Consider the following 21,402-nt stretch of genomic DNA (forward strand, 5'->3'; position numbering starts at 1 on the left):
TTCCTTGCCACGACAAAAAGAACAGCTATAAATATTTTTTTACATGTGGGTCCTTTTTCTTTTTTTATGATCTCTTTGGGAAAAAGACCCAAAAGCAGTATTGCTGGGTCAAAGGGTATGCACAGCTTTATAGCCTTTTGGGCATAATTCCAAATTGCTTTCCAGAATGGTTGGATCAGTTCACAGCTCCACCAACAATGCATTAGTGTTCCAATTTTCCCACAGCTTCTCCACCATTTATTATTTTCCTTTTTTGTCATATTAGCCAATCTGATAGGTGTCAGGTGGTACCTCAGAGTTGTTTTAATTTCTATCTCTCTAATCAATAGTGATTTAGAGCATTTTTTTCACATGGGAATAGATAGCTTTGATTTATTCATCAGAAAACTGTAAGGTGAGAGTTTTAAGGGAAATAGTGGGAACACTCAGGTCACATTTAAAGCCAAATCAACCTCTAGAGAATAGATTAGATGACCAGGTACAACAAAATACCCTAGAAACACTTCTCAAAATAGTCAGGCAAAAAAAAAATAGATACAAGAAAATAAATGATTATCAAATGTCATCATACTAAATTTAAATATGTCTTCTAAGCATTCATTCAAAATCAACTAGGATGTTCAAGCAACCTTTTTATTTTTGGTGAAGGGCAAGGGAATATGACTGTGTAATTATAAAAGAATTTGAGGAAACTTGTAAAGTTAAACAATGTAAAAACAGTATAATTGAGAATAAAATGAAAGAACTTCTAAAAGAAGTTTTGAAAGAAACGACACATCTTGCCAGTTACCTGGGTTAAATTAACAGCTGTATTTGGGTGCTGAATTTGATTCTTATTCTACCTAGCAGCCATGGCCAAAAAGGGACATTTGTCAGATTACAGAGCTTTCAGTCGCTGACAAAACAAATCATTTGTCTACATAGAAAACCTTTTTTCAGGGAACTAAACTCACAGGAGAATTTATGCAGGTCCTTGTTAAAGAGACTTTGGGAACCAGTGGACAATGGCTTCAAATGTAATCTTGTAAAATTCAGTGTTCAAGTAAGTATTACTTGTGTCAACCTGCTATAAAGATCAAAGACATACTATGAAACTATAATTTTGTGAAGATACTTCTTAGGGAAAAGGGGAAGAATCAGGTAATAATATTCAACATCATTATAGTGCTTTATAGTTCACAAATCACTTTCTTCACAACTTTTTGAAATAAGTAATACAAATAGGAATATCCTCATTTTCAAGATATGGTAATTGAGGGTGAGCAACTAGGTGGTACAGTGGATAAAGCAGCAGGGCCTAGAAGCAGGAAGACCTGAATTCAAATTTGGCCTCAGTAACTTACTAGCTGTATGACCCTGGACAAGTCACTTAACTCTGCCCCAGTTTCCTCATCTGTAAAATGAGCTGGAGAAGGAAATGACCAACCTTTCCAGTATCTTTGCCAAGAAAACCCCAAATGGAGTCAAGAAGAGTTGGACATGACTGAAATGACTGAACAATAACCAAGATATCTCACAGCCTCAATTCCCTTACTACACACCAAATCCTCAGTCCTCAGCAACTCTAATCAAACTACTCTCTCCTAAGGTCAATAAGGACCCAATTTCCAGATCCAATAACTTCTTCACATGGTCATAATCCTTGACCATTCTGTAGTATAAACATTGTTAATCATTCCCTTCTGGGTTCTGTCTCTTCCCTAGGCTTTTGAAAAACTCTGCACATGGTCTTCTTTCTCCTACCTCTCAAAAAACTCCTGTCTCCATTAATGGCTCATTTTTTTTAAGCTCTTTATTTTTTTATTTTTTTAATCATAAAAGTATTTTATTATTTTCCAGTCACATGTAAAGATAGTTTTCAACATTTGTTTTTAAGATTTTTAGTTCCAAATTTTTCTTCCTCCCTCCTTTCCCTCCTTTCCCTCCCCACTCCCTGCTCAGAACCTCAACTTCTCAATTCCCAGCTAGCTCCTGTTTTTTATGCAAGTCCTATAGAGTGTGACCAAATCCCTCAACCAATCTGAAAAAAAAAATACCTTTAATCGACTCCTGGAGGTATCTAGGGTTTGTTCACACCTAGTTCAAAATCTGATTCAATTGAAATGAGTTCTTGCTTGATTAAAGTTATCAAGGTAAATTAGGTGGTAGTGGTGGTGGTGGTGGTGGTGGTGGTGGTGGTGTGTATGTGATTGAATCAACCCTCCCTCTTCCCTTATGTCTGTAAAAGGGTAAGGTTGAACTAGGTAATCTCCAGATCTCATTCAGTTCTTAGAATCTATGATTTTTACATTAGGAGACCAAACAATTGTTTCTAATGGTACTGTCTTTACCTTAATGTCTTTTATCTTTTATTTATTTATCTATTTAAGTAATAAAAATTTTTATTTATAGTTTTGGGTTTCAATTTTTATCCCTCCTTCCTTCCCTCCGCTTCCCACTCCCCAACATGGCAAGCAATCAGATATATGTTATACATGTACGATTATGTAAAATGTTACCATATTAGTCATTTCTTAATAACTTTTAAATTGCTAGAATAAAAGCATAGAATCATAGGATTGATCAACCAATCAGTAAGCTTATATTAAGCACCTTCTATGTGCCATGTATTGTGCTAAACATTGGAATTACAAAAAAAAGGGGAGGGGGACAAAAGACAGTCCCTGTCCTCAAGGAGCTCATAATCTAAGGAGGGAGACAATGTGCAAACAAATATATACAAAGCAAACTATATACAGGAAAAATAGGAAATAATTAGCAGTGTCAGAAGAGAGAGTGTATTCAAGAGATGTTGCAAAAGTGAAATCAACAGGCCTTGGCAAAAATTTGGATATGGGGAGGGAGGATGGGGGTTGAGAAAATAGTGAGGAATCCAGGATGACTTCTAGGTTGAGCCTGAAGGACTGGGAGGATGGTGTCGCCCTCTATTGTAAGAAGGTAAGTATTGAATGGGTTGTTGCCTCAGACAAACTGAGACCTGGGAAAGACCTTACCTTAAAAAGGGCAAGGTCTCACCTAGACCATTGCTAGTCATCTTGACTTATGTCTTGCCCTTGGACTCCAATGACTCTGGAGGAGAGAGCAAAGGTGATGCTTTTGCATAGCTCTGCCTCACTTAAATCTAATTCACTTGCAAGTTAAAACATCATCCTCCTGATGTCACTTGTCCTCTTCAAGAATGAAGGATGAAAAAAGAAAAAGAATGAAGGATGAACAACAACAATAAGGACGGTTGGTTTAGGGGAAGAGATAAATTCTGTTTTGGACAAATTGAACTTAAGATACACCATTCAGTTTGAGTTGTCTGAAATGCAGTTGGAGATGTAGGAGGTCAGGAGAGAGATTGGGGAATGATAGGGAGAATGAGAAAATAATGGGTTTTGGACTCTTTTTACTAATACTTGGTATGCTTTAATAAATGCTTAATGCCCCCAAACTAGTGCTAAAGCTTCTAATTTACAAGCATATATTATATATTAGAAACCCCAGCTAATTTTCCCCAAACTTGGGACAGAAATAAGGCGACCACATTTAGTTTTACTCGTCACAGGAGATATGAAAATCATCAGCATAGAGATGTGTTGAAAGGAACCACAAGAGTCTTTTTAGTCCACTAATACTTGAACAAAAGGGAATATGCTCTAAGTCATCCCTGACAGGTGGTCACCGAGCCTACACTCCAAGATTTCTAGTGATTAAGAACTCACTAACACCTCCCACTTTTGAACAACTTTCCTATAAAAACATTTTTCCTTATACCAAACTGAAACCTGCTTCTCCAACTAACTCCTATACATTGCTTCTCATTCAGCTTTCTTGGGCCAAGCCAAATACCTCTTCATCCATTTTTCACATGAAAGTACTTCACACTCATAAAGACAATGATCATCCTCTCCTCCCCAAACCCTGTGTCTTCTCTTTCTTCAAGTAAAACATGCTCTGTATCTCTTGGAATTGCCCTCAGTAACTTAGCAACACACAAATCAACTTCATTACTTTATATTCGTATCTTTTGAATAAAAAATAGTATTCCCTTATGGACCATGCTGGAGAAAGAAATGGTGAAACACCTCAGTATCCTTGCCAAGAAAACCCCGAATGGGGTCAGGAAGAGTCAGACATGACTGAAATGACTGAACAACAACGGACCACCAATACTATTTCTAAGATTTGCCTTTAAATAACTTGGACTACTTCCAAATAGCATATCTGCTCTGAAGGGACAAATTTTATTCAAATCATTAGGAACATTCCAAAGAATGTATTGTAGTCTTTGAAGGGACTTGCGAAGAAATTGTTCCAAAAATGTGGTGACTTGCATCATTGGAATAATTGTATAACTTTTCAAGGCAATGATTCTCATTTGTATACATTCAAGGAAGTTCTGATGTGCCTGTTAAAAAGCAGTCTCATCTTACCAGTATATCTTACATAATGAACTCAATTTAAAGGGCATAGTTCTCTATTTCTTGGCTCCTGAGTGAGTTCTGAGTGTAAATATGAGACACATAAACTCACCTTTTATAACTGAATTTTATCATCATACAAGAAATCCCTTGACACCAGAAGAGATGCAGTTAGGTCTATGAGACGGCTCTCTTCTGTTTAAAATCTAAATGCATCCAATGAGTTAAGGATAAGCATTGAATTTAGACAATTACCTTCTTTCAAACCCCCTCTTGATTTTAAGCCAACCCTGCTGGTACTGTGCTTTATTGGGCTAGTTCTTCATAAATGTCTTTTCCTGAGTGTGAAAGGAAAAGTCTACGAGAGAACAAAATAACAGGAGGGGAGTGTTAGGAAAGGGGAAATGGGAATAGAGGAGTCTTTTGTCCACAGCTGACCTGTTACTAGATAACATCAACAGATGATATTTACAAAGTAAAACCATTTTAATTGCATGTAGCTCAGAGACCTAAATTATATTAGTAGAATTGATGAAATTGAGCTAAAGTTTTCAAGTTTATATTATGTAAATTAGGAATTGTTAAATACCAGTCACTTTCTCAATTTAACAGGAATCACACCTTGAAACACTGTCTTGAGGTATGTCATTGAGTGACGTATTCAGCTAGTAAAATATAGACTATATTGTTGTTATAGCGTCCTGTTATATGACAACAATAATTATTTTTATATTTACTGGTGTCTTTAACAAAAAAGCTGCATTTTATTTCAATGAATAATTCAAATTGAGTATAAAATTCAGTCATGCCTGTCATAGGGACTTAGTTGAAGGTTTTATGTTTTTAAAGAGATGTGACAAGATCATGATGTGCATTATTAACACCCACTCTTATCTTTTGGGTGATGAAAAGACTAGAAGAGTTTTCAACACTATTCTAGGTCTCAAACGTAAACATTTTCAAAGGCCCAAAACCTTTAATAATAAAAGTTTTGGTTGTGTATGGTACAATTGCCTGTTTACCTAAATAATTCAAGGAGACCACTGAGTCAAGCAGACACAGATTTATTTCATTCTCACGAGAATGGGTGACCCCCATGCAAGGAATGAGGAACACACCGATGAGTTCAGGAGTTGAGTTTTTATAGAAGTTTGAGGGGGCAGTCCCCTCGTGCACTAGGTGGGCTCACAATCTAACATCCAATCCTGTCCCACCTGATACCCATGTTAAGCTCCTGATCAGGGTATGGAGGCATGCTCAACTAGGTCTGAGAGCTGGGGCAAGGGGAGGGGTGGTACCAGTGTGGGGTTGCACTAACAGGAGACAGCAAGGAGGAGGGGGGTGTTCAGTAAGGCAAACTGTGTTTCTCAGGGAGATTGCTACAACACCCTGTTTGGCCAAAGAACAAGGTGGGGGGAGAATGGAGTAAGGACAGAGTGGTCTAACAATAACAGGGACTGGGGGCTAGGTACTTTCCAGACCCCAGTCTCAGAGTCTAAACTGACTCAAGTCCACTATATCCCACTCAGTTACCAAATGGCTGTTCTAACTTATTAACCTTAGAGCAGAATGTCAGCATTCCTAACAAAGAATAGCAAAGAATACACTTAAAAGTATCTTCTATCTTGATGTTTTTAGTATGTCACCATGCTTATAGATAAGACTTTATCTTTCTTTAGAATTGTAATATCTAACAGAACGAGCAATATTTAAAGAAAAATATTTGATTTTGACCTTAGGCTTTAATTTTAAAAATTATCAGCTTCTACCAGCATACAGACAAAATCCCTATTAAATGTCTAAAGGTTACAATGTATGAATTTTGCTGAGAGAATATAAAAAGTAAACTCTGAAGAAATCAAAATGCATAATGACAATATTTCAGAACTTTCCCCTCTTCTCTCTTATGGACTATATATTTCCCTATCTCAGTAAGATGTCAAAAAGGAATTCTCTGCCCAATATTCTAGCTCCTTCTTCAGGTACACTTCCCCGTGCCTTATTATGTTTTTAAATTGCGTATTGTTCTTCTGTGAAGTTAATGAGTGCAATGAGTTTCATAAATATCTCTTTAACCTTAGTATAGAGGTATCCTGGAGGCATCTCTAACTAGCTTGAAAGCAGATTGCTAAATATTTTCACTTACCACTCAAAAAAACAGCAATAGCCATATGTCAGGAATTGAATTATTTTACCAGTTGTCTAGACTTAAGAAATCATTAATGTTGCAGATTAAACTTAAATTTAAAAGTTTGTGTATACATTCCCCACCGCCACCCCAACCCCTCACCCCTCACCACCCTATTAAATAACAGCAAACTGGTACTAAATTCACTTTCTATAAACATTGCTTGAACTCAGTAGGAGTACAGTAGAAGACTCAAGAAATGAAGTCATGACCAGACCAAAATCCTGGTGACTGTAGACTGATAATAAAAACTAGAATTCATATAGTGCTTTTAAGATTTACAAAGTGCTTTAAATCTATTATCTCTTTGAGCCTCACAATCCCCCTGCCTCAGTAGTATATCTCTTTGTGAGTCATGTAGGTAATAAATGACACTCTTAGTATATAAGGGAGATTGATGTTTTATTTTTCCCCCTAAGAACCATTATTCTCAGGGATCCTATGACGCATATGAAGATAACCAAATTCAGTTTTCTTCAGTCATATTGAATTTAGTCATTGACACCTTCAAAGAATGAGTGAAGGAGTGACTGAGAAAGCATTGTTGAGTGCTTCCATTTGTAAAACACTTTTCTAAGTGCTGGGGATACAAATAGAAAAGCATAACAGAACCTTCTCTCAGGGAGTTCACTTTCTATGGGGGTGGGAGAGGCAACACATACAGGAAGTTATTGCTTTATGTAAGATGTCAGAATTCCATAGTCCATAGAATACAGTGGCAAAGGAAGTAATGAATCTTCTTTAATGCCATTTCAATTAATAAAATTGTATCGAATTTCCAATGTTTAATCACTTGACAGTGTTATGAGTCTGGGGTACCTCAGAAGTTTTCTGGGGAAATCAATGAACCTTCTCCTTGAAACTAAACCAAAGGACAGACACACCTAAAGAGATGAGCAGCACAGGATCTGGACAGAGTTAACTCTAGGACCACCTCCCTTCACTCCAGTCTCCCCTACCCCTTGAGAAGATAATCCTATCAGGCGTGGCTGCTGCCGAAGTGGCAGGAGGGGACAGACCAACAGCCCCTCACCAGACTGCTTCCAACCCACCACCCAATAAGGGAACTTTCCAGTCAGATGATCACCCCATTGGACCACCATCCATCCTCTATAAAACTATCTGCCTGTCTCCTGCTCAAGGAGAAGGGTATCTCAGAGAGCCACACCTCTGTGCTATGCCTTCTCTCTTGCTTCCTTTCCCTAGCGCCGAAATAAAATATTTTATTCTAATTGGATTTGTGTGCAAGAGGGTGTAATTCTTTAAAGAGGAATTCCGAAGAACCCCTACCCCAAACCCTCATCAATTTCCCCCATAAAAGCAGCAATAAGGACTTTAGAATCAATGGCCTGCCGGTAGGATTGCCTGCCTCAAGTCTCTCCGCACTTCTTTGACTCAGTAAGCTTTTTAAAAAATGAGCAAATTTGTCTTAGCAAATATGCAACTATTAAGATGAGAGATGTAAGAAAATAACATCTCTATAACACTGGAAGCCATTAGGAGGTAGGAGGTGGGTAGACTCAGAAACTGAAGGGGTTACAAAGAACTTTATAATGACAGGTAGTAGTACACAGAATATCATATTAATACATAGATATCTGACCTTTAAGTAGTTTATAGCAAGGACATGGGCATTAGAGCCTATGCTAATTTGAGGGTGACACACTCAATAATGTCATTTCTTTAAATCTGAAAGATTACATAGTAATTGTGCATTTATCAAATTGCTAAATTTTGAGTTATTGCATGTAAATATACACATTTACACAAATGCACAAATAATTTGTAGCCTATTAACACAGTGAGAGCTCTTTGTACTCTGTTTCTAGGTAAGCCAGTTATATTAAGCTAGTTAAGTCAGTTATATTAAAAAAGTCATTAAGTTGTCAACAAAAGACTCAAGCATATGTGCTATCTACCCATTTGCTGCTTAGCTGGTATTAGTTGATCATGGATAAATTGTTTAAATTCTATTCAACTTAAAAAATATAATAGTAGAGACCATTCTCTTGGTTCTGATTAGCTACACTAAATCAATTCAAAACACTTCTATGAGAATCACAAGACACCTGTTACTAAATTATGCATACTCCTTGATCTAGCAGTACCATTACTAGGTTTATAGCTCAAAGAGATCAAAGAAACAGGAACCGGTCCATTATGTACACAGTATTTATAGCAGCTTTTTGTCGTGGCAAAGAACTGGAAACAAAAGGGTTGCCCATCAATTGGGAAATGACTAAACAAATGACAGTATATAAATGTAATGGAATACTGTTTTGCCATAAAGATAGCTTTAAAGATACTTGGGTAGATTTGTAGGAACTGATGCAGAGTGAAAATGAACAGAACCAGGAAAACAATTTCTACTATAACAATACTGCAAAATACTGACACAGGCCCTATGTTAAGAACTAGGGATACAAATACAGATGAAAAGAAAGATCATACCTACCCTCCTCAATGGAGTAAGATAATATACAAAAACTGAAAACTGGGGAGCAGGGGCTTGGAGAAGTCCTGGTGGGACATAAGGAGCTGACTGTTCTGGGACCCCTCCTTAAATGGAGGATTTCGACCACATGGCTACATCTTATAATCAGAAAGAAATGATGAAATGTGTACTAAGGCTGGTTGCCTTCAAAGACTCAATAACTAACTCTGATCAACCTAATAACCAAACATGTTTCTAGAAGACTGATGATGAAATATGTTACCCACATCCTAATTGAGGTATAAGACAGTGCAAAACAAGACATTTCTTGGACAAAGTAAATGTAGGAATTTGCTTTGACTGTGTATTGCTATAAAGATTTTGATTTGCTTTTTTTTCCTGGGGGGAGAGGGGGTTGATTAGCTGGGTGTGGCCAGAGGAAACCAACCAGAATGACAAAAGGCCTTGAATCCATACGGGGTGCATTAAAATTGTAGTTAATTAGTTGAAAGAGGATATTGTTATGGAAGAGTGATTAAACAGGTTTTGTTCAGTTCAGGAGATGCAAAGAGGCAAACAGAGGACATTAGGAAAAACTCAACTCCAATTAGGGCTGTCCAAAAGTGGGACAGGCAACCTTAAGGAGGTAGGCTGCCTCTCTTTGGAAGTCTTCAAGGAGAGGCTAGACGGCTAGTTGTTGGATATGTTACAATGGGATTGGTTTCATGTATGGGTTGGACTAGATGACTCCTGAGGTCTTAAACAACTCCAAAATTCTGTCTTTCTATAAATTAGAACTCCCATAGAAACACAATCTTTTTGGTCACATTGTTGATTTTAGTCTTGATGGATGGTTTTCCTAAGAATTAAATAATATGTATCCGAGTTTCAAAAATACCCAAAATATATAATGGAATGAGACTGTTTAGTTTGTGAAAGCAGATTTATTGGATGTTTCCTTTAGCATGCTTTGTGCATTTACTATTTCACTATTTGAGCAACAGTGAATAATGTGCATGTAATAAATAATAAGTTAGAACAAAACTAGCCAGTGGTTCTTAAGTATCTTTTTTACTTTCATGCTAATAGTAAATGTTTATTACTTTAAATTACAGCCCTGGGGTTTGAGACTACCAAATTGGCATTTTGATTAGTTCTTGTTTTCCTTTCAAACTACCCCAGAAAGCAGCAGGAGGTAATAAAGGGGAGAAAGAGCTACTTAATCCAGTTCTAGCACATACTTTAGAACTTAGAACAGGCTAGGAAGCTAACTGTAGAGAATTATATATGTAAAGATAACTCACATTTGTATATCAAGCTAAGGTTTAAAAAGCAATTTCCTCACAATAATTTCGTGAGGTATATAGTGCAAGTATTAGCTCCATTTTACAGAAAAGGAAACTGAGGCTCAGAGAGATTTATAACTTTTTCAAGATCCCAGAGCTACTGGATGTCAGAGTCTATATTCAAAGTTAGGCCCCTTTAGAGTCCAACAGCGGTGTTTTTCTACTACATTGCACTCCTACTAAGCATTCTATAAGGTAGACCAGTACTAAGTTGTATAATTAGCTACAAATCCTTATCTCTTCAGTGTCTTGTACTCCCTCTGGTCATGGTGATGAAACTGATAATGATTTGAGAATGTTATTATAATGGCATTCCTTTTGGAAAGACTTCTACATGGGAAATTATGGATTTCATGGAAAGTCATGGTTGGTTAAGTGTCAGCCAATGGAGTTTCCAAATTGAGGTGGTATTTTTTAATATGTTTCCGAAGGAGCTGCTTATCAGGAGAGGAGTAGCAGCAAAAACTACAGCCAAACGTCTCCCCTGTATGGTGTCGCCGTATATGAAGGTCCAGGCTCTTCTTCTGGATGCTGTAATAAAAAGAAAATGGATGTCTTTACTGTGAAATTTTCTTAAAATGGAGGCATGGGAATTTGTTTTCTGAAACTAGTGGCTTTTGAAAGTCTTTAGAAAAAAAAAATCTAAGGATTAAAACTTCAGCATTTTGTAATCTGAACCAGAATGTTATATGTATAATTCATGACTGAGAAACTTTCCCAAAGTCAATTACTGTTTCAGTCACACAATCTAAAGTGGTATGTTATAATTTAGCTTGATTCTACAGGGCAGAACTTTATCTAATTCCATGTCCTATGAAAGACATAAAAATTCAGTAATTTAGTAAATGATCAATTACTGTGTAATTTCTGGATTTGAAGAAATAAGACTACTACTCTCCAAGTAATGCACATAACCCTGCTAATAAACAAACTGTCTAAATAGCAAATTAATAAATTTTAATTTTTTTATACCTTTCAAACAAATATGCTAAGTAGTTTAGTTAACAGATGGTAAATTATATGAAGGCCAAATATCATATAAAATTTTAGATTTCATAAATGTATTAAAACTTCAAAAGTCTTGCATATCCCACCAAAGAACCAAGGTCATTTAACACATCCTAAATGCTAAATTCACATCCAGGGCCATCTCCAATTGTCCTGATCTATATCTTGCCACTGGACCCAAATGGCTCTGGAGGAGAGTGAGGTTGATGACATTGCACAGTCCTTCCTCACTTAAATCCAATTCAGTACAAGTCATGACATCACCCCTATATCATGGTCTTCTTTGAGAATGAAGGATAAACAACAACTTTATCCTGGAAAGGACATATAGTATTTAGTTCTAAAACTTAAGTATACTTAGAAGGCTAATTTGTGATTTTGTTGTTCTGCTCTGCTTCCCAGGTTACCTGAATTAAATTTTCAGCAAACACTTGAATAATGACTCACGAATCAGTGTTCTCTGATTTTCACTATTAAAAGCCTGACATAAAATAGCTACTAAACTTTTCTGAAAAATGAGACTTCATCAGTATAATCATGATCAAGGAGTCTGTATTTTCTGTACAAGCATAAAATGTTGCATCTACCACATATTAGACAAAGTTTCTAGTTGATAAGGAAAAAAAAAGGTATACTACTAATAATTTAACAAATTTAAATATCGATTTCCACTAACAATTTAATTTTTAAATATTTCAAAACACTTCAGATTGCTTTAGAGGTACCCTGAGGAAGACAATACATTACCAAACAAAAGACCATGGACCACATAGGTAATATAGTAGAGAAAAAATAATACCCATGTGACAATTATTAGGAAACCACAACCACTCTGCGTATGTTTCAATATATGTAAAAATCAGGAATTGGACCAGGTGATATCAAGGGCCACAGTCCTTGAATGATAATTCATTAAACTGCTACTCATAAAACTGATAACATTTTTGTTCTTTGCCCCTTGAATAATGGTCACCCTGCTTTTTCAGAGCAGAGACTGTCTTCTCTTTATGTCTTCCTAGTGCTTAGCATAGTGCTTTGTACTTAGTAAATATGTCATATTTTCATTCATATCACCTGAAAATAGTGATATTTTTTCTTTTTTTATTTATCCTTTCAGTTTCTTTTTGTCTTATTGTTAAAGTAAAAATGTTTAAGAACTACCAAGGTTTACCAGGAAATCTGGATGGGAATTAGTGTGATAGGGCAGTGTTTACAAAATCAGAAGTGATAACAAAACAACAAAAAAACAACAACCAAGGTCTGACAAGTTCAGGTTCAACTGCTATTGCTCATGGGCATCATTAACTGGAGTTACCTTGGGGTTATACATAATATGAAACATCAGGCTGACTGGAAATTTGGGTACTTTATGTTTGTTTTTTGGGTTTTTTTGTGAGGCAATTGGGATTAAGTGACTTGCCCAGGGTCATGCAGCTGGTAAGTGTTAAGTGTCTGAGGCCGGATTTGAACTCAGGTCCTCCTGAATCCAGGGCTGGTGCTCTATCCACTGCGCCACCGAGCTGCCCCATGGTCTATATTTTTTAATAGGAATTAGTCTATAGTTTTGGTTTTTTTCTCTGTTTTACTTGTTCCTAGATTGGGTATTAGGACCATATTTGTTTCATAGGATTATGGTAGGATATCTTCTTTCCCTATTTTTGCAAATAATTATGTAATAATGAAATTATTCTTTGAATGATTTATAAATAATTTGGTTAAATAATTTTATCTTTGAGTTCTTTTGTGGATTATTTGATTTATTTTTCTGGGATTAAGTTATGTCCCATTTGTTCTGTTAATTTAGACATTTTGCATTTTTGTAAATAATTACCTATTTTATTTATCAGTTTTGCTGTCATATAGCTGGGCAAAGCCATTTATTAGGTTTTTTTTTTTTTTTAGTGAGGCAAATGGGGTTAAGTGACTTGCCCAGGGTCACACAGCTAGTAAGTGTTAAGTGTCTGAGGCCGGATTTGAACTCAGGTCCTCCTGACTCCAGGGCCGGTGCTCTATCCACTGCGCCACCTAGCTGCCCCCATTTATTAGGTTTTGGAGAAAAACCAGTACAGTTTTGCTTATCAATTCTAGGAGTTTTTATTTTCAATTTTATCTCTTTGAATTTTAGAATTGTGTGTGTATTCAACTTGAGCTTTTTTGATTTGTTGCTTTTCTATTTTTTTTAGTTACACACTAAATTTACTGATCTGTTCACATTTTTGCTGATGAAAGTGCTTAGAGATATAAATTTTTCCCTCAGGAATACTTAGGCTGCATCCAAATGTTTTGCTATGTTGTCACACTGTTGTTTTCCTTGAGGAAATTATCTATTTTTTTTTATCATTTGTTTTTTGAGTCACAAATTCTTTAGGATTAATTAGTCTCCATTTAACTTGAATTCTTTCTTCATATGTCCTTTATTGATTATACTTTTTATATTTTATTTTGGTCAGTAATTGATGTTTAGTATTTATTTTTCTGCAATTATGAGGTTTTTTTTTAATGCCACAAGCAGTACATGATCTATTTTTATAAAGTACATATTAGAAATATTAATATTCCTTTCTAGTCTCATTTTGCTATCAACCATGATCTGCCATATCTAGCTTTTCTAAAATTCTATTCATGACATTTGTTTTTTGACTGCCTGTTTCTCCTTGTAATTTAATTAGCTTTTCTTTAAAGTATTTAGATGTTATGCCATTTATTGCATATATATTAAGTACTGCCATTTCATTTTCTGTGGTGCCTTTAATCTAATATAGTTTCCCTATTCATCTCTTTTATACATTTCTATTTTTCCTGTTGCCTTGTCTAAGATCAGCTTTTCTGAATTTCCCTCATATATAATAATTCTTCTCTGGTCCATTATTTTAATTCTGCGTGACTCCTTTTGTTTTAAAATTTTCTTGTAAATTTATTGTTTGATATTACCTTCTATTATGGTCAGCTAACCTCATCTGTTTTATGGGTTAGTATATCCACTTTATATTCATGGTTATGACTATTAATTGCATGTTTTACTCCATTAATATCCTTGTATTTTTTTTCTCTTTCAAATTAGGAATAAAATTCCAAATACTGTCAGATAACTAATCATTACAGATCTTAAATCTTGCACAAAAGGACAGAAATTTTGATTCATAAATTATCTAATGCTATGCATTGGCTTTTATCAGATATTAAATTAAATAATACTATATTAAATATATACATGATTTTTCTGCCTAATTTATCAATTTACATATATATGTACACACACATATGTACAGAAAACTATCTGAACTGTGAAAAATAGAATTGGTAGAAATATCATTACAAGAAATAGTCAGATGCACAAAACATAAAAAAAAATTATCTTTCCCTATACATGGAACAAAAGTCCTAAAATATTTATTTTCCATAATCATCCCATCTTACAGCAGGTAGCACAGTACAGTCAACCTTAAACATTTCACTTTATTATAGGAGAATCATAACCCTTTAGTTACTCATTTCAGTATTTCTAGAGGATACAGCCTTAGGGCAAGCAATGAGAATGATGTCTGCAGCTGTGAAAACAACAGAAAGGGTATTGTCTTAAAACAAAGAGAATTTTTTAGTAACATAAACTGTCATGCACAGCACACTAATAATTTTGCTACTGGCATAAATATATGTATATGACAGGCCCTTTTTTCTTTTCTTGCCACAAACAGAGCCTTGAGTCCTACTTTACTTATTTTTTTCTTTGAAAAATGGGAAATTTGTAAACTTACCTACTATATGAACAAAGCTGGCATTTGTAGGGTCTTTCCCGTGTGTGGGTCCTAAAATGTCTGCGCAGGGAACTGGCATCAATTGAGGCATAAGAGCAAATTTCACACTTAAAAGGTTTTTCACCTATTGAGATATGTAAAGCCACAAATGGAGAGGTCAATTGTATACAACAGGTCAGCTCTTTAACATGGAAATAATATACTGTATTCTAGGATTTTAGAGAATCAGAACTGGAAGACTGTTTTAAGAGGTTTTTAGTTCTTAATGTTCATTGTTGAAGAAGAATTCTAAAAGGAAAAATAAGGAAGGGAGGAAGGAAGGAAGGGAAAAAAGATACTGAAGGAAAGAGGGAGGGAGGGATTCCTAAGTAGACATTATCTCTTGGGGGCAAATACTATCAATGCTATTAGAAACTCAGATGTCTGGAATAAGTCAGTTCCATGAATAAATGTAAAATGATCTAGTATAATCATTTGGAAATTAATAGTTTACCTGGAAATTAAGTTGGTGATACTTCTTATCACCATAAATCTAAAGAAACAAGAGGGGTTTTTGTTTTCTTTTGTTTTTTAAGGGAAGGGAGATCTGCATGTATTTAAAGACATGGAAGAAAGGTTCTAGGACAAAGAAAGATTCAAGGTAAGGAGGGATGAGAAATGAGAAGAGGTGATCTAAAAGTAGGAAGGAATGCAATCTAGAGCAAAGGTGAAGTCAAGGAGGATTGTTTTGAATCACTTTAAATGAGTATTAGTCATCAATAAGACTTTGAACCTTTAAAATCGTAAAATAAAATATATTAAAGACCCACATGTACAAAAATATTTATAGCAGCTCTTTTTGTGGTGATAAAGAATTGGAAACTGAAGGGATGCCATCAATGGAAAATGGCTGAACAAGTCGTGGTATATGATTGTGATGGAATACTATTGTACTATAAAGAAATGATGAGCAGATGGTTTCAGAAAAACCTGGTGAGACTTATATGACACAAAGTAAAGTGAGGAGAAGCAGGAGATCATTATATATAGTAATAGCAATATTGTAATGATGATCAACTGTGAAAGACTTAGCTACTCTGATTAATATAAAGATCCAAGGATCTTTAGAAGGACTCATGATGAAAAATGCTACCCATCTGAGTGCAAATTGAAGTATGATTTTCTCACTTTATTTTTTATTTTGCTCTTTTTGTGACATGGCTAATAAAGAAATATGTGTTGCATGGTTTCACATGTATAATTGATATACTGCTTGCCTTCACAGTGGATGGAGGAATGACTAGAGAAATAGAATTGGAAACTTAATTTTTAAAAAAAAGAATGGTATAGGAGGGCAGCTAGGTGGCGCAATGGATAAAGCACTGTCCCTGGATTCAGGAAGACCTGAGTTCAGATTCGGCCTCAGATACTAGCTGTGTGACCCTGGACAAGTCACTTAATCCTCACTGCCCTGTAATAATAATAATAATAATAATAATTGGTATAAATTTAAAATAAATTAAAAAGGATAAATAGGACAACAAATAGATAAAAGTTGGAAAAGATCTATAAAGATTTCTATAACAAATTAATTGCACCATAAAAAAATGGCAGAGCCACCACATTTGGACTCTAACATCATTGTCCTGGATATGCTCATATAGAAAATAAATATGGAGTTAGGAAAAAAAAAAAAAAGATGGGAAAAGTCACTGGATTAAGGGTTGCCCATCAATTAGGGAATGGCTGAACAAGTTGTGGTATATGAATGTAATGGAATACTATTGTGCTGTAAGAAACAATGAGCAGGTGGATTTCAGAGAAACCTGGAAGGACTTGCATGAACTGATGATGAGTGAGATGAGCAGGACCAGGAGAACATTGTACACAGTATCAACAACATTATGTGTGGATTAACTGTGATAGACTTGATTCTTCTCAGAAATACAATGGTCCAAGATAGTTCCAAAGGATTCACGATGGAAAATGTTCTCCAAATCCAGAAAAAAAAAAAAAAGAACTGTGGAATCTAGATGCAGATTGAACCCTACTATTTCTTTTGTTTTTGGTGCTGTTTTTTCTTTTTTGAGATTTTTCCTTTTTGCTCTGATTCTTCTCTCATAACATGACTAATGCAGAAATATGTTTAATGTGATTGTACATATACAACCTATATCAGATTACTTGCTGTCTTGGGGAGGGGAGAGAGAGGGAGAAAAATTTGAAATTAGAAATCTTATAAAAAACAAATGTTGAAAACTATCTCTAAATGTAACTGGAAAATAATAAAATATTTATATGGGGAAAAAAATAGGAGCCTAAAATGAGACATTTGGCTTAACCCCAAGGGGTGGGTGATCAACTACTCGAGGTAAAAGAAAGGTTAAATCATCTTCCCAACTTTCTGTATCCAACACATCTACACTACCCCATTCTCCTTCCTCTCACAATTGGCCTTCTATAGCTGCACTAGTCATGGGGTATTCAGAGCAGGAATGATTTAACCTAACCTGACCTAAGTATGGTAAAGCACAGGCAAATTCCTGCCACCACATATCTCAGTATAATGTCTCTTGCACCATGAAAGCCATGGGAGCTCTGTTTATCTCTATGATCTATATATACAACACTAATTTCTCTCCAAATCCACCCTTCTTTAAACATTTCCTATTATTGTCAAGGACACTACAATTTTCCAGTCACCAAGGTTCTCAACCTTGGTGTTATCTTTAATGATTCACTTTTTCTTTGTAAGGAAATTGTGATTTGGGGTTTTTATAACCCTATCTTTGCTTCATTATGATCAGACTAAAAAAATGTAAGCTTGAAAAGCCTAAGAGAGGATGGGTGTGTATTTTGGGAGATAACTGAACAGACAAGAGGAACACTAACCACAGGGAACATTTATTGAAACTAAGTAACTATGCCTCCTCTTTTAGCCTTCCCCACACCCATGTGGGTCTGGCTAGATTATGATGAGAACAGCCCATGTGGTTGTGCTGAGCCAATTGTAAACTCAGCATGGCTAAGAACCGCCCCTCCCCTTCCTGTGACAGAGTCTTTTAGATACAGTTAAATTCAGTTGGGGGAATTAGAAAAAGTTAAAAGGCAGTTAGAGAGGGTTCTGAGGGAAACGGGGAAGGAAGGCAGACATTTAGAGGAGCTGCTGGTGTTTGACCTTCAGACAAAACAGAAGAGACCACACAGCTAATTCTCCTTAAAGCTATAGATTTTAGGTGTGGTGAGTTTTGTGTTTTCTTTGAGACAAAGCTATCTCTTTGGAGCTAGCTGGGCTAGAGGCAGGTTCGGGTGCCTGGGACCTTTTTACCCCAGAGATTTATACATTGTTTCTAGTTCTATTAATCTCACTTGTGTGATTCAGATAGTGTTTTAAACTTGTTCCCATTAATAAACCCGTTTTGTTTTTGAAAGAGGCTATTTCTTTTCTTACCCAATATTAAGGCATGCCACCCAATTAACTCTTTCCATACTAAATTTCTTTCTTTCTTTTTTTTTTTTTAGTGAGGCAATTGGGGTTAAGTGACTTGCCCAAGGTCACACAGCTAGTAAGTGTTAAGTGTCTGAGGTCAGATTTGAACTCAGGTACTCCTGACTCCAGGGCCGGTGCTCTATCCACTGCGCCACCTAGCTGCCCTTTCCATACTAAATTTGGCCCTTACAACTTACACATCAAATCAGTTATAAAATCTTGTCATTTCTACCTTCAAAACATCTTCTTCATCTGACCTCTTCAGTCTATTAACAGCCCCATACTCACTTGAGTCTTCATTACCTCTCATTGCACTACTGCAATAGTCAACAATCACCAAGAACATGAACTATTAGGGAAAGAAGACTCTCTTTGACAAGAATTTATGTAAACTGGAAAGTAGTCTGGCAGAAATTAGGTTTAGACTCTCATCTCATGTAACAAACTCCATGTCCAATCCATCCTCCATAAAGCCTGCACCAAAGTGATTTTCCTAAAGCTCCTTTTGACTGTCACTTCCCTACTAAAACTCCAGTGCTTTCCTATTGACCCTAGAATCAAATATTATTTCATTTTTATCTCATCAAAATTCTTATTAGATGTTTTTAATGTATATAATTACTGGCACAGTGGGCAGCTAGGTGGCACAGTAGATAAAGCACTGGCCTTGGATTCAGGAGGACCTGAGTTCAAATCCGGCCTCAGACACTTATCACTTATTAGCTGTGTGACCCTGGGCAAGTCACTTAACCCCAACTGCCCTGTAAAACCAAAACAAAACAAAAAACAAAAACAACAAAAAAATTAATTACTGGCACAGTAACCTGACATAAAGTAATCAGGGCTAAGAAAATACCATACTCAGGGACTATGACAATATAAGTGGAAAGAACAACCAATACAAAATAGGCAAAAGTGAATGCTGCAAAATTACAAAGAAGCATAGCTCTAAAGAAGAGATGAGAGAACTCCACTCCAGTCCTTTACAGAGATGGGAGGCTCCTGAGTATAGAATATTGCATACATTTTCGGACTTTTTCAATTTACTGATCAAGTTTTGTTCATCCTTTTTCTTTTATTATTTTTCTTGAAAAATATCTTATATAAAATGGTTATCTGGGAGCTAATGGATGAAATTCTGATGAGGTTAAAAAATAAAAGATATAAATAAAATGTATTTTAACAAATAAAAAAGGACATTTACCTACTATTCTCTAATAATATATTTTTATTAACTTAAAAAGTATGTTGGCCAGGCCTTTTTCAAATATCTTATTGGTTCTCTGTTTAAGTTTACAAATGTTGCCTGAAGCTGCTAATTAGTGTTACATGTATTGGGAAAACTATTCCATGAGGGGAACTAAATTCAGAGATTGTTATAGGAATACTTGCTCAAATTAGGCATAGGTCAGTCATTAATAGAAGACAACCCCTTCATGACTTGATATCACCCAACATCTTGGTGCTTAACTTCACAATTTTATTTTTATTTTTTTTTTCTGTTTAGAATTTTATTTTCCAAAATATATGTAAAAACAAATTTTGACCTCAATTTTTTAAAACTTTGTGTCCCAACTTCTCTTCCTCCCTCCCCACCTCCCCCATCCCCAAGAACTCAAGGAATTCAATATAAGTTATACATGAGCAATCATGGAAAACATTCCCACATTAGCTAGGTTGTGAGAGAAAACAGTTAAAAAACTAAACTTCAGATTAAGGATTTGTCAAAGAAAAAAATTTGTGTTTCAATCAGTTTTCAGATACCATCAGTTCTTTCTCTGTAGATGGGCTGCAATCTTCATTAGTCCTTCAGGGTTATATTGGATCATTGCCTTGCTGAAAATAACCATGTGCTTCCTAGCAAAAGCACATGGTTATTTTACACTATTGCTGTTATTCTGTATACAGTATATTTCACTCTGCTTCAGTTCATGTAGGTCTTTCCAGGCTTTTCTGATAGCATCCTGTTCATAACTTTTATACAGTACCTTAAACTTGCCAAAGAATTTTCTTCACAATAGCCCAGCAAAGTAGGTACCATACATTTTGCCATTATAGTCAATCATCATAACTATTTTCCTCCATCCTATTCCCTTCCCATGATATTTACTCTATTTTCTATCTTCTTTTACCCTATTCCTCCTCAAAAGTGTTTTACTTCTGACTGTCCCCTCCCCCGCTCTGCCCTTCCTTCTTTCACCCTTTTCTCCTTATCCTCACAATTTTATTTTAAAAGATTAAAATAAAAATAGCCAGTGCCTGCAATGTCCAAAAATTCCATATGAAGCTAGATTAAACAGACAATTTGTGGCAATCCAAGAACTCTGCCACTTTTTTTCATCAGGAAGAAGGAAATGGGTGTAACCATGGAAATGTAGTTTCCATAAACATAAATCTCAAACAATCCCCCAAACCTAGCAACACCAATGAAACAGAATCCTAGCTCTTTTAACAGAAAACTCAGCATTCCATGAAACAAAGCAAATGAAAAGAAACCTTTCCTGAAATGAAAAGTTCTTCAAAATATACAACCTCATACTTTTTTTTTAAACTGAGACAGATGCCTTTTATTTGGGGAAATGAGCTATTTCCCCAAATGTCAGTAACTATAAAAAAGGTACTTGTTTTTTAAAAAGGCAGACTATAACACATAACCTAAATTTTGTTACTTTCTTGTCCCTTAGTTATACTATGATACTTCAGCTCTGGGGTGGATTTAACTATTACTGTTCTCTTTGCTGACATAGGAAAAATGTGTGGAAGAGTTAGTAACATATCTTGATCTGAACCTACTTA

The 21,402-nt window shown here is 35.5% G+C and overlaps 1 protein-coding gene across 4 annotated transcripts in view; it reads right to left on the reverse strand.

The window, feature by feature from the left end:
* Positions 1-6,123: 6,123 nt before the first annotated feature.
* The window catches only part of LOC122736843 (oocyte zinc finger protein XlCOF6-like), a 52,792-nt gene continuing 37,513 nt past the window's right edge, over positions 6,124-21,402 (reverse strand). For 3 of the 4 annotated variants that reach the window (XM_043979253.1, XM_043979251.1, XM_043979252.1), the window contains exons 6-7: positions 15,138-15,261; positions 6,124-10,905 (exon numbers count right to left, since the gene is read on the reverse strand). In XM_043979253.1, coding sequence (XP_043835188.1) covers positions 10,746-10,905; positions 15,138-15,261 — 284 coding nt within the window. In that variant the 3' untranslated portion in view covers positions 6,124-10,745. Of the gene's footprint in view, positions 10,906-14,789; positions 14,931-15,137; positions 15,262-21,402 lie in introns of those variants that run through there. The other variant, XM_043979255.1, reaches the window with a different exon arrangement.

This window comes from Dromiciops gliroides, chromosome 1 (genome assembly GCF_019393635.1).
Source record: "Dromiciops gliroides isolate mDroGli1 chromosome 1, mDroGli1.pri, whole genome shotgun sequence".
Classification (NCBI taxonomy): domain Eukaryota; kingdom Metazoa; phylum Chordata; class Mammalia; order Microbiotheria; family Microbiotheriidae; genus Dromiciops; species Dromiciops gliroides.